The sequence below is a fragment of the Heterodontus francisci genome, chromosome 12, assembly GCF_036365525.1.
Source record: "Heterodontus francisci isolate sHetFra1 chromosome 12, sHetFra1.hap1, whole genome shotgun sequence".
In the NCBI taxonomy this organism is placed as follows: domain Eukaryota; kingdom Metazoa; phylum Chordata; class Chondrichthyes; order Heterodontiformes; family Heterodontidae; genus Heterodontus; species Heterodontus francisci.
Genome location: NC_090382.1, coordinates 78,366,536 through 78,394,291, shown reverse-complemented (window position 1 = coordinate 78,394,291; position 27,756 = coordinate 78,366,536). Strand labels below are relative to the sequence as shown.

The following is a 27,756-nucleotide window of genomic DNA, read 5'->3' as shown; positions in this document are numbered from 1 at the left end:
CTATCACAAACCTTCCCTTTTGTTGTTCTTCCCACTCTCCCTCCTTTCACTTGCTCAAAACCTATGACATTTCTAACCTTTCCTAGTTCTGATGAAAGGTCACAGACCTGAAACTTTAACTCTGTTTCTCTCTCCACAGTTACTGCCAGACCTGAGTATTTCCACATTTGTTTTTATTTCAGATTTCCAACATTTACAGTATTTTGCTTTTGCAAGGCCAGAACGAAACCAGGTTTGATTCCCAGTCTGTAATGATATCTGCACCTCTGGGCTAGGTAATGGAAAACTAGCTAGACTTCTTTGTACTGATTGCTATCCAGCATCCTCTGCTGGAAGTGTATGAGTATTAAGGATGGGTGAAATTAGGTTAGGCTTGCAGGTGCTGTCCTATGCAACCGTATAGGCCGCCAGTCCTTGTTTATGCTCAAAGGAAGAATGGGCTTTGGGGTATGTTGCAAGATGGTGGCTAGCATCTGTTGAACTGTACTCAGGAAGTAGTTAACAGCTTTCAGTGGGGAAGGAAAAATTGGCAGAAAAAGAGGATAACTAAAATGTCACAGAGGGCTGACTGTGGTTTAAGCAGGCTTATTTTTGTCACTCAACTCATTAAATTATCTCATTTGTGGTACTTTAGAACAGTGATCTGATCGCAGCCAAGAATTTGTAGGGAGGGTTGCTGTTGCATATCTCACATTAGCAGACTTTTACTCTAAATAGCTGAATATTTTGTGCATCGTTTATTGGGACTAAGAGAACAATACCTTCATGATCTTTTAAGCATTTACTTCAGCTGATAATTGCATTATGATGGTACTTAGCACATCATGTACAATTTTGTACATTTTTAAATTAAAAATGCTACAGCACAAATTTTGAGTACATTTTAGAATAGACTTTGAGATGGGGTGAATTTATAACTTTTGATGTTTAGTCATAATTAGAAAATACACTAGCCAAAATTGAAGTTTAGCTAACCCACTAAGTATAACATACCTTTTGATACAATAGGCTTTCGCCAGTTCATCAGTGAAGCAGAAACAAATTTTTCAGAGAGGCTAATGTTAACTGGCTTACTGCTGTGATCACTGTTTGAAGGTTTGCAGCCTGTTCTCCTTTTGCTCCCCGTTTCTCTACTGATTCACAACACACTTTGTTTTTAAACAAATCCAAAATAGAGTTGCCACTTTTCTCCCCCGAAATTTACTTGGAGTTGGAGACATTTTTTTTTAAGGAAATGGTTTGGGCCCACGACTACTGTGAGGCAGCTAAGAACTTGTAAGGTTGAACACTGCCAGTTTTGTAGTATTTTTCTTTGTTTCTATGAAACATAGTCAGATGAACATCTATATCTGAATAATGAACATTGCCATGTACATATAGTATGTAAATTAAAGGAATTCTCCATGAAAGATTGATGGGCAGCACCTGTGTGGGACATACCAGAACTAAAACCTGAGTCTTTCCTGGCCTGCATTGTTCCACGCTGCATTTATCCACCTGAGCCATTAGTAGAGGCCGAACCTGTTGTGTTTCAGGAGTACTGAATTCAGGTGAAGCGTTTGTTGGAAATAAAAACCAAAAGTGGGCGGCACAGTGGCGCAGTGGTTAGCACTGCAGCCTCACAGCTCCAGGGACCCGGGTTCGATTCCGGGTACTGCCTGTGTGGAGTTTGCAAGTTCTCCCTGTGTCTGCGTGGGTTTTCTTCGGGTGCTCCGGTTTCCTCCCACAAGCCAAAAGACTTGCAGGTTGATAGGTAAATTGGCCATTATAAATTGTCACTAGTATAGGTAGGTGGTAGGGAAATATAGGGACAGGTGGGGATGTTTGGTAAGAATAGGGGATTAGTGTAGGATTAGTATAAATGGGTGGTTGATGTTCGGCACAGACTCGGTGGGCCGAAGGGCCTGTTTCAGTGCTGTATCTCTAATCTAATCTAAAAAGTGCTGGAATTACTCAGCAGGTCTGGCAGCATCTGTGGAGAGAGAAGCAAAGTTAACATTTCAGGTCTGTGACCTTTCATCGGAACTAAGCGTTTGTCAAGCTTAGTTTTCGAACGAGAAGAATCATGGATAGTAAACTTTATGGGATCGTGATTCTTTTCAGTGTGTATTTTTTTGTTTTTGTCTTTAGAAAACTTTTTGTTCACTTGTAAACACTGTTACCACCAGGTGAGAAAGGTATCTAGGGGACCCTCTCAGCCTTCACCTGGTCTTACTGTAAGAGGGTTTAATTTTAAACACACTGTTTTTAGCTCCCCCTTGGTGAATCCTTGTTCACCACTTTCCAACTCTTCTTTGGCCTCCTTATCTCGAGAGACAATGGGTAAGCGCCTGGAGGTGGTCAGTGGTGTGTGGAGCAGCGCCTGGAGTGGCTATAAAGGCCAATTCTAGAGTGACAGGTTCTTCCACAGGTACTGCAGAAAAATTTGTTTGTCGGGGCTGTTACACAGTTGGCTCTCCCCTTGCGCTTCTGTCTTTTTTCCTGCCAACTGCTAAGTCTCTTCGACTCGCCACACTTTAGCCCCGCCTTTATGGCTGCCCGCCAGCTCTGGCGAACGCTGGCAACTGACTCCCACGACTTGTGATCAGTGTTACAGGACTTCATGTCGCGTTTGCAGACGTCTTTAAAGCGGAGACATGGACGGCCGGTGGGTCTGATACCAGTGGCAAGCTCGCTGTACAATGTGTCCTTGGGGATCCTGCCATCTTCCATGTGGCTCACATGGCCAAGCCATCTCAAGCGCTGCTGACTCAGTAGTGTGTATAAGCTGGGGATGTTGGTTGCCTCGAGGACTTCTGTGTTGGAGATACGGTCCTGCCACCTGATGCCAAGTATTCTCTGGAGGCAGCGAAGATGGAATGAATTGAGACGTCGCTCTTGGCTGACATACGTTGTCCAGGCCTCGCTGCCATAGAGCAAGGTACTGAGGACACAGGCTTGATACACTCGGACTTTTGTGTTCCGTGTCAGTGCGCCATTTTCCCACACTCTTGGCCAGTCTGGACATAGCAGTGGAAGCCTTTCCCATGCGCTTGTTGATTTCTGCATCTAGAGACAGGTTACTGGTGATAGTTGAGCCTAGGTAGGTGAACTCTTGAACCACTTCCAGAGTTTGGTCGCCAGTATTGATGGATGGAGCATTTCTGACGCATTTCACTTGTAAACACTGTTACCACCAGGTGAGAAAGGTATCTAGGGGACCCTCTCAGCCTTCACCTGGTCTTACTGTAAGAGGGTTTAATTTTAAACACACTGTTTTTAGCTCCCCCTTGGTGAATCCTTGTTCACCACTTTCCAACTATAAGGCAAAGAAACCAGCACAAACAAGTTTTCTTAGGTTTAAAAAAGAAAGATTGAAATTTATTAAACTTAAACTCTAATTCGCTTGATACCTACAGATATATGACGTGCCCATGCTAGCATGCATTTGCGATACACACATGCAAATAGAGACAGAAAAGAGCAGAAGAAAAATAAAGTGGAAAAGTTTGAGGCAATATTTGAAGAGTTTTTGTTATGGTTCTTTGAGCTCACTGTAGAGTCCTTGATTGTAGGTAGTTTTTGCTTTTCATTGGGGCCCAGTATTCTTTTTAAACCTTGTTCGCTGTCGGGGACTTTTCTCTCTTGGGTTTCATGTGTCTTCAGTGGGGATTCAGAGGCTTGTGAGAAAGCGATGGGAGCATACAGGAGAGAGGTGTTCTCAGTTCAGGAGCAAACTGACACTCTGAGTTCAAACTGTTAGTACAATTCAGAAAAACCCAGGTTGCCAAGCAGGTTAGTCATGTGACTAACTGGTTTGACCACGTCTTGGATTATATCACCTTAGAAGTCTCTGGAATGCTCCTCTTACACACAATACCTGGTGATCATGGTGCATTATTGGTTAAATGTGTCAGGGAATGGTCCTTTGTCCTTCCAAGCACCGTCTGTTAATCTGCAAATGTCTTTTCCAGCCACAGCTGATCTGTTTAACAAGTCCTTTCTTCACTCCAGTAACAGTTTAAAATCAATGCTCATGACAAAATTAATGTGCCTCATTCTTGGCAGGTGGGGGCCTAGCATGACAACGCTGTCTCATGAAGATGATGTTCCTTTTCATCGTTAGGCTATTTTTGCATTTATCAGTAGCCATAATACTTTAACATCCATGATGGTTTAATTCACTGGTGATCATTTTTTAATTGTGGCGTTCTGAGCTGAAACAGCACTGCTGAGAAGAACAGCAGCAGTGCAAAAACACCAATCAGAATTTTACGTTGGGCGGGAGGCCCTGCCTACCGGCCAAAAAGTCGGGGCAAACCCGCCGCCACTGGGCCTGGTGAGCCACGCCAAGATTTATGCTCCCCAGGCCCTTAATTGGACTTGGGCGGGATCTCCACCTCTGAGGCAGGAAGTCCCGCCTTCAAGAGCTGCCAGCCAATCAGCAGGCCGGCAGCTCTTAGTCCCAGCTGCACCACTGGGCGCGGTGGCCAGTGCTGGGACTGCACCCAGCCAGAAGAGCAAGAGGGAAGCCAGCCGCAGAAAAGAGAGAATTTTTGGGGCCTCGCCGGGGTCAATTGGCCGGTCCCTGGCGAGGGAAGGTGGTGTGGGGGGAGCTCGGTTGTGGGGGATGGGGATCTTATTTCAGTGGGGCAGTTGGGGCGGCTCTCCGTGGGGCACAGGGTGACAGTCGATTGGCCACTTAAAGGCCTTGATTGGCCTTGGGCGGGCAGGCCGTTTCTTGCCGCCGCCACCCCTAGTAAAATTGCAGCAGGGGTGGGAAGGCGCCCGGAATGCCACCCCCCCCCCCACCTCCCACTCAATCTTACGACCCCCTCCTGTCACCACCCTGCTCCTGTTGTGGGGTGGGGAAGGTGGTGGGTGTGAAATTCCGGCCACCCAATCTGGCAAAATCTGCTAATTTGCTAGATCCACAGAAGCCACATGCCCACACCAATCTCGCACTCAAATTTCACCTTTGTAACACAGTGCAAATTAAGAGGGATGCTGATGGTAGCAGATGTTGGCCGTGACAAACTTCTGAGGAATGTAGCTACATGATGTGATATCACATAATGGCAACTGTAGGTGGATGCCTTCAAGGTATCAAGTCAGATGACAGAAATGGACTGTGGAGCAGAGAAATGGTGTAGCTGCTGTATGTAATACCGTATTGGGAGCTGAACGGATTAAAGAAACGTATGAATTTAAAACTATGAAGTGAAACTCGTGCTTTTAAATTAATTTCCAAATGAGAATACTTGGATAAACAATAACATTGCTTTGTTTTAATTTGACAGCTTTTATTGTCCGAACAGTATTAACGACTAGAGCCTAAGATTAGTTATTCTGAAATTATTAAGTGTGGAAGATTGATAATTGACAAAGAGCACTTTCTTTATTCTATCATTTAAATGGAAACTAAAGCAAGTAAATTAAGTATGATACTGGTTAAAGAAAGGTGTAGCTGAAGAAGCAAAATACCAGCAAAATCTACTAACTGAAAATCTGTAGCACAAGAAATGCTATTTTCACAGGAACATTGTACTCTGAATGTGTGTAGTTTTTCTGCTGATTTCAAAGAGAGCAAACATTATCAGGTGCACAATCTAGATTTGTTTACTCTGGAAAACTAGAAGAATGCCTCAGCTTCTACACAATTAAAATACTATCCTTTTTTTTTTCTCACTCCTGACTGACAGTATTGGCCTTTTTCTCTAATTCTTAAGATAGAGTGGGGTGATTTTTTTTTGGGGGTGCAGTTTCAGCCAGGTCCTAATTGCCACAAATCCACAGTGTAAGATTATCTTCACATAAACTAGATGCACCTGGAGTTGTAGTCAGGCACTACAACTGGTCGCTGAGAGTTGGAACACCTTACACTTGTCCGTATTAAGTTTCATCTGCCCACTTAAATAACTAAGACTGCAACATATTGAACCTTAAAAACGTGACTTCTTAATGGACATATTTGTGAAACATTAGCAGTGTGCATTAGATTTCCTGGTGATGCACTGTGTTTTTCATTTTTTTAAAAAAAGCTGTCAAATTTTTAGAGCATTTGATGATTTCAAAAGTGCAAAGTTGTTATCTAAAGCTCGTTGTAGGTTTAGAAATTTATTGCATTAGCAAGTTCAAGCAGGTTGGATTTTGTTTGCAATGATTTGCCATCTTGTGGTGATTTTAAGGTAATGCAGCAGAATGAAGGCTTTTGCTGCTGAACAATTACATGCTCAGTTAAAGCTGTCGACATATGCAAAAAAAATCATAACTTTATTTCACTGTTAGAGTTGTACATGAATTTACATATATTTAGTAGAATGCAGAATTACTGAATGCATGCTATTTATTGTGAACAGTTCCTTCTCCTGAAGCACTGTGCCCTCTCATTAGAGCATGGCTACCTGACTCGAACCCGACCGGGCCCGATGAGATATGTCGGGTTCAGGTCGGGTCGCTCTTCCGGGTCCGGCTTTCAGCCTCTGGTCGGGCAGGGCCGGGTCGGACATGCTCTATCACCACCTCTAGTAAGTGGCGCCAATGTTAATGTACTGTTTGGACTACAAAGGTTGTTTAGTTACAATTTTTTTAAGCTTGTGCAGATAAGTAAAGTGAAAAATGGAAGGTAGGTTAACTGATGGTCGGGCGCAGGAAAAAGTGAAAGGACTCCGGCCGGGTCGGGCTTGGGCCGGATGTGGTTCTGTCGGGCTCGGGTCGGGTTTCATTTGCAGACCTGAGCCGGCCTTTACCTCTCATCACCCCTCTCCCTTTTTAAAAAAAAACACATTGATCCCTCTATCCTTGCAAATTACCACTCCATCTCCAGCCTTTTACTCTCAAAAATTCTTGAACATGTTGCTGCCTCCCAAAGTCATTCCTCTTTCCTGCAACTCCTTGTTTAAATATCCCTAGTCAGGATTCTGCTCCCGTCACACCACTGATGTGACCCTTATCAAAGTTACAATTGACATCCTCTGTAACTGTTATCATTGTGCATTATTCCTCCTTCAGCTTTTGAAATAGTTGACCTCCCAATCCTTCACCAGCTCCTCAGCTGCAGTAGTTCAGAAAGGTGGCTCACCACCACCTTCTCAAGAGCAATTAGGGATGGGCAACAGATGCTGGTCTTGCCAGCGATGCCCACAAAACCCTTGACGAATTTTTAAAAAATCACCCAAAGACATGGGGCCAGTTTTCACATGTGTACTATAACAATGAACTCTACCTCTCCACCACTACTCTCTATCCTGCACTACCTCGAAGCTGTCACATTGCCTGTCTGACTTCCATTTCTGGATGAGCCACAAGTTCCCCCTGCTAAACATGGGGAAGATTGACCCTTGGCCTCTGCTAGAAACGCTACACACCCCCTACTTCCCTATTTAGTTACTGTTTCAGGTTGGGCCACATTCTTTGCAACTGTGGCAACCCAATCGGTATTGAGCTGAGCCTTTGCCTGCTTCCACCTTCGTATGATTACCTGCCTCCACCCTGCTTCAACCCACCTGCAGCTGAAACCCTCATCCATGCCTTTGCCACCTCCAAGCTTGATTATTCTGTTGTCTTCTGGCCAGCCTCCTATCCTCCATCCCTGTGAACACCCGTTCATCCAAAACTCTGCTGCCCGTATCATAACCCACACCAAATCCTGTTCAGCCATCATACCTCTCCTTGCTGATCTGTATTTACTTCTCATCTTGCATTCCTCCAATTTAAAATTATCTCCATGCCATCCCCTTCTCTCACTAGCCATTTCCAGCCATATGATTCCTCTAATTTCCCTTTGCTGTACACAGCACATTTGTTGCACTGTGGGGACCCTTTAAGATTGCTGGGTGGCTGCACATGCTTAGATCTTAAAGGGACTGCTTATGCACAGCCTGTTTGTCCCCTGCGCAGAACGTTCTAGCTGCTACGCAGCCGCACATCCTTGCAGCTTAGAGGGAATGTTACCTTCCTCACTTTGACACCTGTATCTTCAGTTGTGTGGGTGTAAACTCTGGAGTTTCCTCTAAATCACCCTCTCTCCTTTTTAAGACCCTCCCTGAATAGGCACCTCTTTGAACTTTTGATCACCTCTCCTCATATATCCTCCTTTGGCTTGGCATCCACTTGTTTCTGATTATGCCTCTGTGAAGTGTCTTGGGATGCTTCTACGTTAAGAGTGCTTGCTTTATAGGTTACATGGAACATGGAGATACAAACACTGAAAGTTCTGTACAGCTACACAGGTCTTCATACTTGGGCAAAATTATTGTTTGGCAGGATCATAGTTTCGATAAAAGTATATTCTGAAGCAGGATTAGGCATATTTGTGATGGCTACATAGTTGAATAGTTTGAAAATCTGTTTCGCCTAGGCTTTCACTTTGCTTCCATCATTCTTTTAGCAAATTAGGGTTGACGAGCTACTTGAGGACGAGCTCTGTCTTCCTGCTGTTTTTCAGGGGTGGGTCCCGTAATGCCAGATTTTGCTGGCTGGTATATGTTAATTTGATGTGCATGAAGAAAATACTCTGTTTTCTGTGTTTCTCACATTTTCCCAGGGTCTACTTTTTCAAGCCCTGGCATCCAGTTTCCAAAGGTTGACAAAGCATTTCTTGGGACTTCAAGAAAAGATGGGGTGTGCAGGGGACTGTGCATGTGTTTTCAAAGCATGGCCATGCCTAGGCCCCATTATCAAAAGCAACATTTCAGGGTCAAAAAAGTCCCTTTTAACTGGCAGTGAGCTGTTGTGACTCCCAGTCAGATGACTATTGTAGAGACTGAAGAAATCTATTCCATCTATTTTGGGGGAAAAAAGAAACAGAATATTGATCATCATTCTGAGTTCTATAATTTTAGTGTGAATTGTTTTTCAGTTTTTTCCCCAGATGCTTGCTAACTGTGAATGTTTAGTTAACTGTTGTGTTGTTAGTGTGAGACTTTTATTTCCTTCTCACTGGGTTTCCATGTTATGCTTGCCTTGTCATACAGCAGAAGAAAACTGGCATTAAGATTCAAGTGAAATGTCATTTCATGTCTGCTCCTCTAAATTATACACAATCCTTGATGATTTATATTACTAAACATATGCCTATTTATAATATAATCCATTATAGAAATTTTTAACACATTGCTGAACTTGATGAAATTAGGTAGGGTTTATTCATGGATCTTGTGCTTGATCTTTTAGGCTTCACAGACCCAGTGGTTAACCCCAGAGGAAAGGGAACAGCTACTACCAGAATTAAAAGCAGCCGGGTGGGAAGATGTTGAAGACAGAGATGCACTTTTTAAAGAATTTTCATTCAAGAACTTTAACCAGGTACAGTATTTTGTAATCCAAAGATAGTTACCATGGCTTGGCAGTAATCCTCTTAACAGATAATTGTTTTCTTTCCTCTGTATAAAATCCATGACAAATACTAGGGTTTTGAGATTATCTGGGTTTGAGGAGTATCTATAAGTCCCATTGAACAGCTTTATCAGCGAATTGTTCAATAATAATTGGAATGAAACAAATAAAGGTTTGTATTGAAAGGATGTGGGGCAGAAATTCCTCCTGATAATTCTCGTGAAAAAGTAAGTCTGTAAACAGGAGTACCTGATTTTTTACTTGTGTTAAAATTGATAGGATTTTCACTCCACAAGTTCTTTGTAGCTGAGGGACTTGGTGTCATTGTTGGTCAGAGCCCTGTTCTTCCACCTCTAGTATCTGGATCTAAAATGAGCCCAGACCAATGGGATGAAAATCTCCTGTCCTTGGGTTTCTGGGTGGCTCATGAGCCAGACGGACGAGTAATGCACCAAAGTTTGATCCTTGGCATGTTCTGAGCTAGCTAATCTCAACTGGTGCTACAGCCAGCATCAGTGTTCCTGTGATGGGAGGGGATAAATGCGCCCAGAATTGCTGCTCCTGATTCCTGTTGAACATGAGAGTATGCAAATATCTGCAAAAGGAGGATTGAGCTCTGCTATAAAATCACCAAAGTGATTGAAATGAGCTAATTCTTTAGGCTGTTGCATGAAGAGCGGGCAAGGTATAGGAGGGTTGTATTTGTCTGTGGGACAGTAACCTTGCATGGATTGTTCGTATCTTCAAACAATATTGGATTTTAAAAAAAGTTTCCTCTCCTAGTTGTGTACATCATTAGTGAATTGGGTTTGGGACAATCTTAACTCAGCTGTCATGTGGCATATATGAAAAAAACCTCCAATTTGGCACTAATTTATCAACGTCACATAGAATGATATCAGTTATTCAAGAAAGCTATTTCTTGTTCCTGGACTCTACAGTCAGTGGACTGAATGAAGATGGACTATTCAACAACAGGGTACACCCTCTGCAACATTGTAGAGAGACGTATCCAGGATGTTAGACCTATACAACTGGAGCTGCACCACAGGAATCTTTTGCACTTAAGACAGATCTCCATCTTTACACCAAGAATGAAGGTGCTACTTTAGCTTTATCCCAACATTCTGTATCTCATATAAAGTCTAGTCGCAAAACATTAAAGTCTCCACATGGAGTGTGGAGGGAGCTAGGGGTGAGGGTGAGCATTGGAGAGCTTGGGATTACTTGGCATGCATCATATTTCACATCTCCCCATGGACACAAAATAAAAAAAACATACAAAGTGTTCGGCATTCATATTAATAGACATTCATATTTTAGGAACCATGAATGCTCTATTAATGCGAAGTTTAAAAAAAAAGCTGATTAAATATGTACTTGCATTCCATGTGTTTTTGCTAAGTAAAATTTTGTTTTTATCATTGCTACAACAGATTAAATAAAATGGAACATCACAATAATTAAGTCTTTTAATCAAGTATGGCATGACGAGATTAACAAATTAGGAACAGGAGTAGGCCATTTAGCCTTTTGAGCCTGCTTCGCCATTCAGTTAGATCAAGGCTGATCATCTACCTCAACCCCACTTTCCCACGCTATCCCCATATCCCTTGATGTCATTAGTATCCAGAAATGTATCGATTTCTGTCTTGAATTTGCTCAGTGATTGAGCTTCTACAGCCCTCTGGGATAGCGAATTTCAAGGACTCGCCACCTTCCTGAGTGAAGAAATTCCTCCTTAGCTGAGTCTTAAATGGCCTACCCCTTATTCTGAGACTCCGTTCGCTGGTTTTAGACTCACCAGCTAGGGGAAACATTCTATATACATCCACCCTCTCACGCCCGATAAGAATTTTTGTAAGTTTCAATGAGATCACCTCTTATTCTTCGGAACTCTAGAAAATACAGGTCTAGTTTCCTCAATCTCTCCTTGTAAGACAATCCTGCCATTCCAGTCACTAGTCTGGTGAACCTCCATTGCACTTCCTTAAAGGCAAGTTTATCCTTCTTTAGATGAGGAGACCAAAACAATAGTCCAGGTGTGGCTTCACCAAGGCTCTGTACAATTGCAGCAAGACATCTTTACTCCTGTACTCAAATTCTCTTGTGATGAAGGCAAACATAACATTTGCCTTCTTAATTGCTTGCTGCACCTGCATACTAGCTTTTAGTGACTCATGAACAAGGACACCCAGGTCCCTTTGGACATCAACAACTCCCAACCTTTCTCCATTTAGGAAATATTCCATCTTTCTGTTTTTTTTTCTGCCAAGGTAGATAACTTCACACTTATTCACATTATATTCCATTTGCCATGTTCTTGCCCATTCACGTAGTCTGTCCATGTCCCCTTGAAGCCTCCTTGCATCCTCCTCTCAACTTACATTCCCACCTAGTTTTGTGCCATCAAATTTGGAAATATTACATTTGGTCCCCATATCCAAATCATTTATATTGATTGTGAACAGCTGAGGCCTCAGCACAGATCCTTGTGATACATCACTAGTAACAGCTTGCCATCCTGAGAATGACCCATTTATTCCTACTCTCTGCTTTCAGTCTGTTCTCAATGCATACCAGTGTATTACCCCCAATCCCATGTGCTGTAATTTTGTTTACTAACCTCCTGTGTGGGACCTTACCAAAAGCCTTCTGAAAATCCAAATACACCACATCCACTGGTTTTCCTTTATCCATACTACAAATTACATCTTTTAGGGTGGCGCAGTGGTTAGCACCGCAGCCTCACAGCTCCAGTGACCCGGGTTCAGTTCTGGGTACTGCCTGTGCGGAGTTTGCAAGTTCTCCCTGTGACCACGTGGGTTTCTGCCGGGTGCTCCAGTTTCCTCCCACAGCCAAAGACTTGCAGGTTGTTAGGTAAATTGGCCATTGTAAATTGCCCCTAGTGTAAGTAGGTGGTAGGAGAATGGTGGGGATGTGGTGGGGAATACGGGATTAATGTAGGATTAGTATAAATGGGTGGCTGTTGGTCGGCACAGACTCGGTGGGCCGAAGGGCCTGTTTCAGTGCTGTATCTCTAAATAAATAAATAAAAATTTTAAAAAGCTCCAACAGGTTGTCAAACATGATTTCCCTTTCATAAATCCATGTTGACTCTGTCCAATTCCACCATTTTCTTCTAAGTATCTAGATATCGTATCCTTTCTCATAGAGTATAACATTTTCCCTACTACTGACGTCAGGCTAACAGGTCTGTAGTTCCCCGTTTTCTCTCTCCCTCCATTCTTAAATAGTGGGATTCCATTTGCTACTTTCCAGTCTGCAGGTACCTTTCCAGAATCTATAGAATTTTGAACCACCAATGCATCCCCTATCTTTACAGACACCATCTTCAATACCGTGGGATGTAGTTCATCTAGTCCAGAGGATTTGTGAACCTTCAATCTAGTCAATTTTTTGAGTACTACCTCTTTATTAATAATTTCTTTCAGTTCCTCATTTTACAAGTCCCTTGGCTCACTAGTATTAATTTAATTTACAGTTTCTGCTTCAAATTACTTCGCAAACAAAAAATTGAAGTCAGTAAATTTCATGCAGCTGAATATTAATACTGATGTGGTCTGTAAGCTCAGAGCCTAGGGCAGGTGTTAGCATTGGCGAGCACGAGAGAAGAACAGATGGGCAGTTGCAAGCAGTATAATAAACAGGACCCAAATTACATGAATCCTGATACAGGGAAAAAAAGTCAGAAGCATACATAACGTAAGGAAAAAGGAGGCAGCCGCAGGTAGCGTACTGTGTACAGGTGATCGCTTTACAGGAAGGATGTGATTGCATTAGAGAGGGTACAGAGGAGATTTATGAGGATCAAAGAATTGTTAAAGTACAAAAGGAGGCCATTTGGCCCATTGTGTCTGCACCAGCTCTCCAAAAGAGCAATTCACTTAGTGCCATTCCCTTGCCTTCTCCCTGTAATTCTGCACATTCTTCCTTTTCATATAACTGTCTAATTCCCTGTTGAATGCTTCAATTGAATCTGCCTCCACCACCTTCTCGGGCAGCGTATTCCAGACCTTAACCATTCACTGCGTGAAAGAGTTTTTCCTCATCTCACTTTTGCTTCTGTAGCCAAATACTTTAAATCTGTGCCCCCTCATTCTCGATCCTTTCACGAGTGGGAACAGTTTCTCCCTATCCACTCTGTCCAGATCCCTCATGATTTTGAATACCTCTATCAATTCACCTCTCAGCCTTCTCTTCAAGGAAAACAGTCCCGACTTCTCCAATCTATCTTCATAACTGATGTTCCACATCCCTGGAACCAGTCTCGTGAATCTTTTCTGTACTCTCTCCAATGCCCTCACATCTTTCCTAAAGTGCAGCGCCCAGGACTGGATGCAATACTCCAGCTGAGGCTGAACTAATGTCTTATATAAGTTCAACATAACTTCCTTGCTCTTGTACTCTCTGCCCATATTAATAAAGCCCAGGATACTGTATGCTTTATTAACCACTTTCTTAACCTGTCCTGCCATCTTCAATGATTTATGCACATATACACCCAGGTCCCTCTGCTCCTGCACCCCTTTTAGAATTGTACCCTTCATTTTATATTGTCTCCATGTTCTTCCTACCAAAATGTTACCAGGAATGGAGCGTTTTAGCTGTGAGGAAAGATTGGATAGACTGGGGTTGTTTTCTTTCGAACACAAGAGGGGAGATCTAATTGAGGTGTACAAAATTGTGAGGGGCCTAGATAGAGTGCATAGGAAGGACCCATTTCCCTTAATAAAGAGGCCTGTGCCCCAAGGGGCATTGATTTAAACTAATTGTCAGAAGGATTAGAGGGGAGTTGAGATTTTATTCACCCAGAGGGCTGGGGGGGTGGTGGGGTGGGGGTTCCTCTGGAACTCACCGCCTGAAAGGATGGTAGATGGGGAAACCCGCATCACATTTAAAAAATACTTTGATATGCACTTTTAAGTGTGTATCCTACATGGCTACAGATCAATAGCTGGAAAGTGAGATTCGACTGGATAGCTTTCTTGGCCGGCACAGACTGATGGATTGCCTCCTACTGTGCCATAAAATTTCTCTGTTTGTAGGTGAGTGAGGTTTTAATTTGTGCTGGAACTGAATTGCTGGATCAGATGAATTGGAGTGCATGAATGCACATCTTCCAGTAAGTTACTTCCATCAACTTCTCAATCACCTCTGTGTTCTCTCTGGCTGCCTCTTTGTTCCTCACACAGGGATGAGATTTTATGTGCCTCCCCTGAGGTGGGGTTGGAGGCGGTGGGGGGGCTGGTGCGGGCTGCACAGCGTATTGTGGGGGATGGAGGGTCCGTCGCCAAGCGTTCTTCCCGAGGGCAGGATAGAATGACAATGGCCTTCCTGGAGGCCAATTGAGGCCCTTAAGAGTTCTATTCACAGCCAATTAAGGGCCTCTTCCCCCTGCTACTAGGATCTTACCAGCGGTGGGGGATCTCCGCCATGTGGGAAGGTCGCCTTGTAACACGAGGCGCAATCCCTGTGGGCTTGGGTGGGGGATGGGGGAATGCCTCCTCCACAGGCAATTCCCCCCCTCCCCCTGGACTACGCTACCACCCCATCACCTGCCACCTCCCCCTACCCCCCTCGCCAGGGCCTTCGGACTGGCCTCGGCAATTCCACCTCACCTACCTCAGGTCCAGGGTTCCAGCACTGGGTCTTGGTCCGTAGCCTCTGCAGTACCGGAAGTGGCCACTGCTCCCGGTGGCGCTGCCAATACTGCTGAGCTGCCGGCCCTCTGATTGGCCAGCAGCTTATGGAGACAGGATCTACAGGGATCCCGGCTTGTGAAACCTTGATGGAAAAAGGCTGGAGGATCTCTCCAGTGGGGTGCGAAAAGGAAGAGGCCTGGCGCCGAGAGCCCCACCTTCTATGCAAAATCCAGCCCAGGGCATTGCTGGGATTGTAAATTTTATACTGTTTGCTACCTCTCGCTTCCATTTCTCGGATCCTGTGAAATTTGTTTGGGACTCCTAATTTTAGTAACATTGCAGTCTGATTTAAATTTTAATCTTTGGGCATGCACCACATGCTGCATCCAGCTATGCCTATTCTGCTACTCAAATTTCAATGCTGTGGATTAACACTTTCACTAGTGAATAGCATGCTTACTAGTTAATAGTTTACTGTTGTTGACTGTGTGTAGGTATGCCTGTTTATATATTTTATATTCTACCACCAGATATTTTATTGAAAACTATTGAATTTCTTTGAGATAAAGCAGATAATTGGTGAATAGGTTCAGGATATGCTGGATCTCTTTTTTTTTTAAAAAAAGAAAAGCTTTCTCAGTTGACCCCTAATGGTAGCAAGCTTCTAAAATATCAATTATCCCTTAAGGGGTTCTCGTCAGTGTCACAATGACTCTTGTACATGAGTTGATAGGATTAAGTTCTGCCTATTGGCCCTTGCATAAGAAAATCACATCACCATCACTGGTAAAGCCATCAGTCGGTGGGAGAGTCGGACGTTTTGGAAGCATGGGAATTTCAGAAGGATTAGCGTTCTTGGGTTTTTATTCCCCATGGAAAATTGTTACAGGTTTTTGTGATAGGAAATAAATATCTGAGGCTTGCAGGGAACTGCTGTGACTGTCATAAATATACTTTCTAACCACTGAAGTCGAAACCTTACTATATGTTGTTGCCAGGGAATAAAAGTCAAAGCTGTACATCTGTGGAATGCATTGGTTTTCTAGTGCTGTGTAAGGAATATGAAAACTTGTCATATTTGTTTAATCTCCACCTGTGCATATGGCAAGAAAGAAAATGCATTTATATATTGCCTAATTATCCTAAAATGCTTCGCAACCAATGAATTACTTTTGAACTGTTTCCATAAGTAAGCATGGTATATAATTTGCAAGGACTCAAAGAGCATTAGTTCTAGAATCACAGGCAATGCATTCTGCTTAATTAATGTATACACATACTTTTTTGATGAAATTAATGGAGAAGGTTGAGACGACCCACCTTCCTCCCCAGACAAGGATGGTGTGTGTAGTGTTGGGAAAATTACAACATGTATTACTTTTCAGAGTCAAAAAGGCTCTTACACACTTGGGTTCAAACATCCTATACATAGAACAAATCAAGTGGTGGGCTAAAATTTGCCTCTTGGTTCGAAACATAGAAAATTTACAGCATAGAAGGAGGCCATTCAACCAATTGTGTCTCTGCCAGCCGAAAAAGAGCTATCCAGCATAATCCTACATTCCAACTCTTTGTCTGTAGCCCTGTGCGTTATAAAACTTCAAGTGCATATCCATGTATTTTTTAAATGTGTTGAAAGTTTCTGCCTCTACCACCCTTTCAGGCAGTGAGTACCAGACCCCCACCACACTTGGGTGATAAAATTTCTCCTCAACTCTCCTCTAATCTTTCTACCAAATTCTTTAAATCTATGCCCCCTGGTTATTGATCTCTCTACTAAAGGAAATGGGTCCTTTCTATCCACTCTATCCTGTAATCTATTCTTCTAACAGAACACCACTGCGATGATCAGTCATTACTACTTTCATCACTGGTAGAGCCATCACTAGGCTGACCTCTTCCAATGAGCAATAGAAACGTGCAAGTGTGGTATGGTGCGATGTTGAACCATACAGAGCTGGAAGGTCTGGGTTTGGTCCTTGGTCTGTGTTGAGTTAGCTGGGATAGCAGAAGGGTGCTGCAATTGACTTTGATTTTTCCTAACCCAACAACACCAGTGAGTTTTATACTCTGATTGCTATTTCTTAACTTCTGCTTAATTTCTGTGGACATCAGTGAATTGTCTGCTGTCGATTATTCAGTTGAACAACTGCCTAAGTGATATACCAGAGGGTATTAGTGCCTGTTGAATTACTGACTTCAGAATAGTAAGAAAAAGGAATATTGCTATGTAAACCTGATGAGAGATTTTCATTTTGTGTCTCGATCATGGCTTGAAGGATCAGCATGACTACATTATGATAGGAAACCAAACCATGAGGCTCTCATTTTAGACAAATTTTGTTTTGGCAAATGAATCTTTTGCTAATTATCAAAGGCTGGGCGGTGATTAGTTGCAGGTGTAACCCACATGAATGGTACTTGACCCTTCACGGTAAGCTAAATAAATTCACTAATTTTAATCAAGGTTTGGTTAAATTATACAGACGAATAAAAATATAATAAACTTTATATGCGGGACACAGTATTTTATCTATTTTAGGTTCTACGTAAGATTTGACTTTTTTTTTAAAAAACGAAGTTGTCTGTAAATCTCCTTGCAGATGGAATATTACGAAATCTGTTCTGAGATTCAGCATACCCTTGTGTACAGTCAAATTTCTTTTTGAAGTCATAATCCCATTTTAACCTTTCACTTTGCCACTCGCCCTGCACAGATATTTTCAGTGCATTGCGTAGACAAGGGTGATGTTTGTGTCTGTTAAGACAGTTCTTGGCTGATTTCTTGTAGAAGCTTGCTGACCAAATGTGACATGTCGGCAGGTGTTCTTTGCTTTTTTTTCCTGCTGGGCTGTAACTTTTCTCATCTATTTTAATTAGGTAAAGCAAAGTCATATTCTCTTGAGGTTAGTAGAATTGTTTATGGTCAGTACCATCTCCTAAAGCCAAAGCAGCTTTATGTTGATTTGAAGCTTGCAATTACAATGTTGGGAAAAATAATGTGAAAATGTGTGATGTTTATCTGAAATTTTTCTCTACTGGAAATATTAACCTCTTGTTAAAAAAGGTTAACACCTGTGCTAAATAGCGGAGAAATAAAATTAAGACATGTATTATTGGTTTGCACACTGTTGTATCATAGTGCAATTTAAAGGTCTTTTTTTAACTTTTGGAATTGCTCAGAAATTGACAATTACATTATTGGTGCTTTAGCTTGAACTAACAAAGCAAAGTAACCATATTAGATCATAATATATGGTAGGCAATTGTCTCTGAGCTCAGGTATAGAGAATTTGGGTACAAATCTGTGTCCTGTCACTCCATGCTCCAACGCATTGTACAGGAAGGGGAAGCAGGTTGTCATTTGGGTTGGAGATTCTTTATTAAAGCATAGCACTGATGGAGTCTCAGTCCGTGTTGTAGACCTATTCTTCTCATGACTGATGGATCCACTGTGTTTCACTTGCATTTCATATCTGTTGCATTTCATATCTGCTGCATTTGCTACATGGGTTTTTTCCTCTTTTTCGCTCTTTTTCTATCTTTTCTCTAACTTTTTTGTGGATCTCTAAGATATTACTTCACCCTCCACATTTTTTTGTCATTTCCTTACTTCATCACCTCATGGCACATCTTTTCTGTTAGCTATTTTCTATTAAGCAGTTTGCAGGTTACTTATACCAATCACAGAGAGGGAATGCGTTATTAGCTGGCGCTCTCTCTCATCCCTCCCCCTTTCACCTTTTATTCTCTCCAGTTTTTACAACCGTAGTATAACGCCTCTCTAACTTTCAGTCTACAGTTGTAATAAAGGGTACATATCTGAAATGTCAAACCTGTCCTACCTCTTTTTTATATTGTGTGCTGAATGTCCCAACACAGTCTCTTCTCAGTTAAAGTCTATAGGGAGGGTTTTTTCCTAAAGTGGAATAATTTTAACCTGCGATATTCGTTTTAGAGTAAGGGCCTGTAGCAGAAACTGTTTTCCACCATCCCGGACAGGGAGCAATGTGACTTTATGGATTACAGTATAAGGTAACTACATTTACATTATTTGATCTATAATAGTGACTGTAACATTAAAGATCTGTCTTGAAAGCTTTCCTTTGTGCACAGTACATGAAATTAAATTTTAGCATTGATTTTGCCCAATCTCAAACTTTTCTAAATTAATTCACATGAACTTTAAATTCTTTCTTCTACCTTTCTCGTAAAGTGGTCACACATGTTGGGATACTGCACTGTAGGTGGCTGCATCTATGCAGTACCTTTCCCGAGTTATTCCTCCATGAAGTTAATGATTAGGGACTGAACATTTGGTAGGGATATGATGGGGAAGTATAGCCTAATTCTGTGCCTTGCTGTTCATGCATGCACACTTTCTATCAAGAGATCACTAAGCAATCAAGAGCAGGAACCAGTACTGTTCTTTTACCCTTCAGTCACTTGAGCTTAGGATACTGAGGTCAATTGTAGTGTCCCCATGGTCTGCTCTTACAGCTGAAGCGCCTCTTCTGAGGTTACAGTGCCATCTGTATTGGTGAACCTCGTTCACAGTCTATGAATTACTGGGACGGAAGCCAAGAGATGGAATAGGACAGACGGCAATATTGAAATCAGGCCAGGGTAGTAAAACTTGGGTATGCTGGGAATGAAAGATAGAACAGTGATTGAGACACGCTTGGAAGAAGCCATTTATAAAACTGGATCATGTGTAAGAATATAGCAAAGAGAGTAGATCAAACTTGCAGACTGCTGTTTAGACTGGAGCTGGTCCAGCTGCTTTTAATCAAACTGACAAACTTCTTTCTGAAACAAAAAAAAGCAGTCAATATTGAACCATGCCTTTTTTTTTAAAACTGATTCTAAATAATGTCTCAATTTCTAAAAGTTAATTTAGCTTGATTGAGTTTTCTGTGGCGTCCACCATTAGACCATAGCTTGCTGGTTCATTCAATTTAAAATGGAGTACTGCTGCTGACAGTCTTGCTGTATTTCAGCCAGCGATTGCTGCCAGGTGCTGCATTAACTGGAAGTGGCGCAAATGAGAGCACAATGCTGACATATCATACCATACCCAATAATCACAAACATAGATTCAATCTGAGCACTTTAGCTCTTTTTAAAATTAGGTTGTCTTGATTATATTGTCGTTTTTTTTTTTACTTTTAGAATAGCAGCATGGCGTATTCATTAAATTTAAAGGCATTCTCAAGCCAGAGAGAAATTTCTGTTTTACCAATACAATAAGATTTTAAAGAGCCTTTTAGCTGAAACCTATCTTCAACTATGGTTTTAGGTTATTAAATGCATTTCGGGGTAACTTGAGATGATGTCACTTGTCTCTATGCACCATATGTACTTTATGATACATTTTCCATATGGAGTGTTTGGTATCATACTGTGTTGAATTATGTTACAGCTGTTCTCGACATGGAATGATATCAAATGTTTTATCTGTTAAAGCAGTTTGTAAAGCTAGTTACCGATCAAGCTCTTTCATCATTGACTTGTTTCATGGGTGGGGGGGGGAGCACGTTTTATCTCTAATCTGTATGGTAATACTTTTCCTTACAAATTATAAATCTCCACTGAATTATCATAACTCTTTTTCTGAGGTACAGATCTGCATTAAGGTTTGTGTGAACTTTGCTCAACAATTTCTGTGTTTAAAGTTATTTCTGACTTTCTTTTTCTCTGCATAATGGGAATGTCAGTAACTCTAGTTAGGGGGTTTCCAGTCGTAGAATCATACAATGGTTACAGCAGAGAAGGAGACCATTCGGCCCGTTGAGTCCATGCCAGCTGTCTGCAAGAGCATCCAGCTAGTCTCTCTTCCTGCCCTTTCCCCATAACCTTGCAATTTTTTTCCTTTCTACTTAATTATGGAAACCCATGATTCAGTCTGCCTATACCATCCTTTCAGGCTGTGCTTCCAGATCGTAACCACTCACTGCATTAAAAAAAAGTTTGCCAATCATCTTAAATCTGTGTCCTCTGAATCTCGACCCTTACGCCAATGGGAACAGTTTCTCTCAATCTTCTGTGTCTCAACCCTTCATAATTTTGAAGACCTCTATCAAATCTCCTCCCATGTTTCTTTAAGGAGAACAGCCCCATCTTCTCCAAGCTATCTATGTAACTGAAGTCCCTCATCCTTGGAACCATTCTAGTAAATCATTTCAGCACTCTCCAAGGCCTTAAAGGACATTGCTGCAGGAGTTCCACAGGGTAGTGTCTTAGGCCCAACCATCTTCAGCTGTTTCATCAATGACGTTCCCTCCAACCTAAGGTCAGAAGTGGGGATGTTCACTGCTGATTGCACAATGCTCAGTACCATTTCCATCCTTCAGATATTGAAGCAGTCTGTGTCCACAAGCAGCAAGACCTGGACAACACTCAGACTTGGGCTGATAAGTGGCAAGTCACATTTGCACCACCCAAATGCCAGGCAATGACAATCTCCAATAAGAGAGAATCTAACACTCTCCCCTTGACGGTCAATGGCATTACCATCGCTGAATCCCCTACCAACAAGATCCTGGGGGTTACCATTGACCAGAAATAGTTGTTTAGTAGTGTAGAACTTGAGTATTGCTGAAAATATTGCCGATATGGCACCTTTGAAATGGAGCAGTCAAATGAGCTCCCTTTCCTTGATGTACTAGTTGAGAAATGTTAAGGGGTTCTCTGCCACGGTCTACCGCCAACCCACGTTCACTAGTCAATACACGCGTTGGGATTCTTACAGTTCTATGCACTACAAGATTGACCATATCGGCAACCTCGTAAATAGGGCCCAAGCCATTTGCTCACCATGCAAGCTTGATGCTGAAATAGGGCGAATCAAAGACATTTGCATGACAATGGCTACCCTGATCATTTCTTGCTGTATATCGCGCAAACTTATGAATGGGCCTAAGGCTGTCTTTCTCGGCCCTGAAAAGTGCCCCGTCTACCTCAAATTACCCTGGAAGGGTAATGTATCCCAATAATTTGAGCAACAGGTAAAGCTAGCTGTTTCATACTGCTACTATGCAGTAGCAGCACGTGTGGTGTTCGCCACTAACAGGATGCTGCCATCAAGCCAAAAAGCCGTCCTGTCTATCACACAAATGAGTAATGTGATATCTGAATTTCAATGCCAGTGTGATGCTAGGTATATAGGTCATATGTCCCAAAGACTGGCGAATCGTATCAAACAATATGTTCCTTCTGCTGTTTGTAACGGGCAAGGTACGGGCCGTACCCAATCAACCCGTGCTTGCTAAACTCAAAATACATTGTCCAACATTAGCTGTGATTCTGCAATTGGGCAACATTTGCTAAATAATCCTCAGTGTGCTAAGAATTATGCTGACAATCAATTTAAGATTGTCAGTAGGGCCCGCAGTGTGGCACAATTGCGTGTGCTGAAAGCTACAAATATTAATACACAGGGCCCTGTTCTTTGCAGACAGAATATGTACAAACATTGTGCCTGTTTCAGCTGAACAAAATAAATGACAGTCATTAGCTGGTACATTCCTCAGGGCAATGCCTTGGCCAATCAGAGTCAAGTTGCCTGGTTTAAATTATGAACAAAGCTTGGCAGTTAACTGTCAGTCACAGTAAACTGGTGCATTCTCCATGGTAACACTTCTACCAATCAGAGTTCACTTGCCAACCAATCAACACTCTCTTCTCATGCAGTATAAGTTGTTGTTTTCCCTTCCATTGGTTATTCTTGCAGATTGTCCTGATGAGTGCAAGACGAAAAGCATCAACAACATGCCTCTTTTTCAGCAATTGACCAGAAACTTATAAATACTGGGAATTCTGTAGCAAGTAACTCATCTGACTTCCCAAAGCCTGTCTACCATCTTTTTTATTCTTTCATGGGATGGAATTGGACACAATACTCCAGTTGTGGCTGAGCCAATGTTTTATGAAGGTTCATCATTCCTTGCTTTTGTCCTCTATGCCCCTATTTATTAAGCCCAGAATCCCGCTTACCTTTTTTAACCACTTTCTCAACCTGCCCTGCCACCTTCAATGATTTGTATACACATTTAAAAAAAATTATTTCACGGAATGTGGGTGTCGCTGGCAAGGCCAACATTTGTTGCCCATCCCTAACTGAGCTAGAGAAGGTAATGGTGAGCTGCCTTCTTGAACCGCTGCAGTCCAATTGGTGTGAGTACACCAACAGTGGTATTAGGAAAGGAGTTCCAGGATTTTGATGTGGCAACAGTGCAGGAACAGCAATATATTTCCAAGTCAGGATGATATGTGACTTGGAGGGGAACTTGCAGGTGGTGGTGTTCCCATGCATCTGCAGCCCTTGTCCTTCTAGGTGGAAGAGGTCGTGGGTTTGGAAGGTGCTGTCGAAGGAAGCATGGTGAGTTGCTGCAGTGGATCTTGTAGATGGTGCATACTGCTGCCACTGTATTGATGGTGAAAAGAGTGAATGTTGAAGGTGGTGGATGGGGTGCCGATCAAGTGGGCTGCTTTGTCATAGATGTTGTCAAGCTTCCTGAGTGTTGTTGGAATCACACTCGTCCAGGCAAGTGGACAGTATTCAATCACACTCCTGGCCTGTGCGTTGTAGATGCTGAACTGGCTTTGGAGAGTCAGGAGATGAGTTGCTCGCCGCAGAATTCCCAGTCTGTGACCTGCTCTTGTAGCCACAATATTTATGTGGCTGGTCCAATTCAGTTTACGGTCAATGGCAATCCCAGGATGTTGATAGTGGGGGATTCAGTGATGGCAATGCCATTAAATGTCAAGGGGAGATGGTTAGATTTTCTCTTATTGGAGATCGTCATTGCCTGGCACTTGTGTGACGCAAATGGTACTTGCCACTTATCAGCCTAAGCCTGAATATTGTCTAGGTCTTGCTGCATATGGACACGGACTGCTTCAGCATCTGAGGAGATGCAATAGGTACTGAACATTGTACAACCATCAACGAATATCCCCACTTCTGAACTTATGAATGAGGGAAGATCATTGATGAAGCAGCTGAAGATGGTTGGGCCTAGGGACACTACCAAGAGGAACTCATGCAGTAATGTCCTGGGGCAGAGATGATTGGCTCCCAACAACCACAACCGTCTTCCTTTGTGCTAGGTATGACTCCAACCAGTGGAGAGTTTTCCCCTTGATTCCCAGTTTGGCTAGGGCTCCTTGATGCCACACTCAGTCAAATGCTGCCTTGATATCCAGGGCACACACCCTCACCTCACCTCTTGAGTTCAGCTGTTTTGACCTTGTTTGGAGCAAGGCTGCAACGAAGTCAGGAGTGGAGTGGCCCTAGCGGAATCCAAACCGAGCATCGGTGAGTAGGTTATTAATTGGTGCTTGATAGCACTGTCAACAACACCTTCCATCACTTTTCTGCTGATCGAGAGTAGTCTGATGGGGCAGTATTTGGCCGGGATTGGATTTATCTTGCTTTTTGTGACTAGTATATAGCTGGGCAATTTTCCACATTGTTGGGTAGATGCCAGTGTTGTAGCTGTACTGGAACAGCTTGGCTAGGGATGCGGCTAGTTCTGTAGCACAAGTTTTCACCACAGCTGGGATGTTGTCCCAGCCTTCAGCCATTTCTGGATATCACGTGGAGTGAATTGAATTGGCTGAAGACTATCATCTGTGATGCTGGGGACCTCATGAGGAGGCCAAGATGGATCATCCACTCGGCACTTCTGGCTGAAGATGGTTGTGAATGCTTCAGTATTTTCTTTTGCACTGATGTGTTGGGCTCCCCCATCATTCAGGATGGGGATATTTGTGGAACCTCTTCCTCCTGTTAGTTCATTAATCATCCACCACCATTCACGACTGGATGTGGCAGGACTGCAGAGCTTTGACCTGATACGTTGGTTGTGGGACTGCTTTGCTCTGTCTATTGCATGCTGCTTCCCCTGCTTGGCATGCAAGTTGTCCTGTGTTGTAGTGTGGCCACTCAGTCAATAGTGGTGCTACCAAGCCATTCTTGGTTTGGACATTGAAGACCCCCGTCCAAAGTACATTTGTGCCCTTGCTGCCCTCAGTGTTTCCTCCACATGATGTTCAACATGGAGGCGTACTGATTCATCAGCTGAGGGAGGGCGGTAGGTGGTAATCAGCAGGAGATTTCCTTGTCCATGTTTGACCTGATGCCATGAGACTTCATGGGGTTCGGAGTCAATGTTGAGGACTCCCAGAGCAACTCCCTCTCGATTGTATACCACTGTGCTGCCATCTTTGGTGGATCTGCCCTGCCTGTGGGACAAGACATACCCAGAAATTGTGATGGTGGTGTCTGGGGCATTGGATGCAAGGTATGATTCCATCAGTATGACTATGTCAGGTTGTTGCTTGATTAGTCTGTGGGACAACTCTCCCAATTTTGGCGCAAGCTCCCAGATGTTAGTAAGAAGGACTTGCCGGGTTGACGAGGCTGGGTTTGCCGTTGTCGTTTCCGGTGCCTCGGTCGATGCTGGGTGTTCTGTCCAATTTTATACCCCAGGTCTCCCTGTTCCTGCACCCCCGTTAGAATTGTACTGTTAATTTAAATTAACTCTCCTCTATCTTTAAAATGTATACTTTGCACTTTTCTGCAATAAAATTCATCTGTCATATATCCACCCATTCCACCAGCCTTTCTGCGTCCTCTTGAAGTCTATCACTATCCTCCTCAATATTCAGTACACTTCCAAGTTTTATGTCAACTGCAGATTTTGAAGTTGTATCCTGTACATCCAAGTCATTAATATATATCACGAAAAGCAGTATTCCTAGTACTGACCCTTGAGGAATCTTCCTCCAGTCTGAAAAACAACCATTCACCACTACCTACTATTTCCTGTTCTTTAACCAATTTTGTATCCATGCTGCCACTGCCCCTCTTATTCTATGGTTTTCAACTTTGCTGGCAAGCCTATTATGTGGCACTTTATCAAATGCCATTTGGAAGTCCATGTACCCTACATCAACTGCATTGCCCTCATCAACCCCTCAGCTATCGCATCAAAAAAACCCTAATCAAATATGTGCTGGCTTTCGTTAATTAATCCACACTTGTCCGAGTGACAATTTTGTCCTGGATTATTGTTTCCAAAAGCTTCCCCGCCATCTAGGTTAAACTGAGTGGCCAGTAGTTGCTGTATTTGTGCCCTTTTTTAAACAACTATGTAACACTTGTAATTCTCCAGTCATATTCTCGAAATGGTTCCTTATTGTGCCTGTTGGGAAGTGCTCGTGTGAGCAAGTTAGTTGAGCACAGGATCAGACTGGTAGCTGCGGAAGTTTTTACATCACAAATGGTCACTTGAGTGAGGTAATCCAGGGCTGCTGGCACTTGTGGAATTGTACTCTAAAATGAATTGGTGTCTTCAAGTGAGGAAAGTAGAAAATCCAGGGAAGTGCCTTTTTTGTTTTTAAAAGCACAAACATCTTTAGTGGGCCTGACATTCCGAGGTTGGAAAGGGTGCTTCCAATGTGCAAATTACAGGTAGGGTAGATTTTGAGTTGGGGTGCAGTTCTGCTGGCTTCCTGCATTTTTTTCTGGCTAATGGTCTTTGGCCAGAATGCCAATCCAATGCTGGACTGAAAGTTCTGCTCTGAAATTCCAATCCTTCTGTGGGGCACATACCCAGCGGTTGTTGTCATTGTGTCGCCACTTTATGGGAATGACCTCATTTTAGGGATTTGGGATGGAGTCAAAGCTGGGGCAGAGTGCTGGCTGCAAACTGCCATGCCACATTTTGGGTGGTAAAACTGACTTTCAGGAATTTCAGGCACCATGTGTCTGGGATTCAATGCAAGATGGTGACATTATTTCTCTAAGTGTTTAATAGGTAAAATGCAATGTTCAGATTTGCTTCATAACATGCTACACACTGTGCTACTCAGTGTGTAAATGTGACTAGAATTGCATGATGAAAGGTCAAGGTTATAGCACAGCTTCTAGTTGTTTGGCTGACACAAGGCTGAAGAATACCTAAGCTTGTCTGGATCACTTTGAACGTCCCTAAATAGTTCTCTCTGCATTAGTTATAGCTAATCAGTAATGCAGTGAGCCCGAAATTCCACAGGTCCACCTCAGCTGGCAGAAGTGTGGTGGAATGGAACCCATCCACCTATGAACTAAGGAATGTACCCCATTCCAATTTACATGAATGGGAGCATTAGCATTGTTGAATGGGTTGCTGGTGTCTACAAGAGTGCTTCAGCAGTAGCTCCCTTACCTGTGAAATGACCCAGTCACTTTTGCCTGCGGTGCTCCTAGGCACTCTGGCCTGAAGAAAATAAAATACTCAGCACAGTCTTAAACTCCTTGGGGAGCCATTCTGCCTTCAGACTAAAAGTAATTGAACCTCTGAGATTGATTACCTCAGTCTGGCAAAGATTTGGGCTTTTTTTTTTGGAGGTCGCAAGTGGACTTCCAGTTGATGAGAGTTCCATTGAGGTCTTTATAAGGGGCTACTGGATGAAATTCCCAGAGAACCCCCACAGACAATGGAAATTAAATTGGACATTTTTTTTACTACCGGCACCTGATCTGCAACACAAATTTTACCCCTGAATGGAAATTTGAAAACTTACCCCATGGTGTTTGGAGGAGACAGAAGATTAACGCACATTCCCCTACCAGAAAGTGGTAGCACAAAAGAAGTGGGATGGAACTTTATTCTACTGGGACTCCATGCAAATTTCTGCTCCACAATAAACACTGCTGGGGTTCTGATTGGACATGATGGAAATTTTGGGGCCTTTTTTTTGTAAATCTGTTTACTTAATGTGTTAA

General features: G+C 42.8%; 1 protein-coding gene across 3 annotated transcripts in view; it reads left to right on the top strand.

The window, feature by feature from the left end:
- The window catches only part of LOC137375940 (pterin-4-alpha-carbinolamine dehydratase 2-like), a 51,573-nt gene that overhangs the window by 4,512 nt on the left and 19,305 nt on the right, over nt 1-27,756 (top strand). For all 3 annotated transcript variants that reach the window (XM_068043694.1, XM_068043693.1, XM_068043695.1), the window contains one exon: nt 9,154-9,285. In XM_068043694.1, the coding sequence (XP_067899795.1) occupies nt 9,154-9,285 (132 nt within the window). The remainder of the gene's footprint in view (nt 1-9,153; nt 9,286-27,756) is intronic.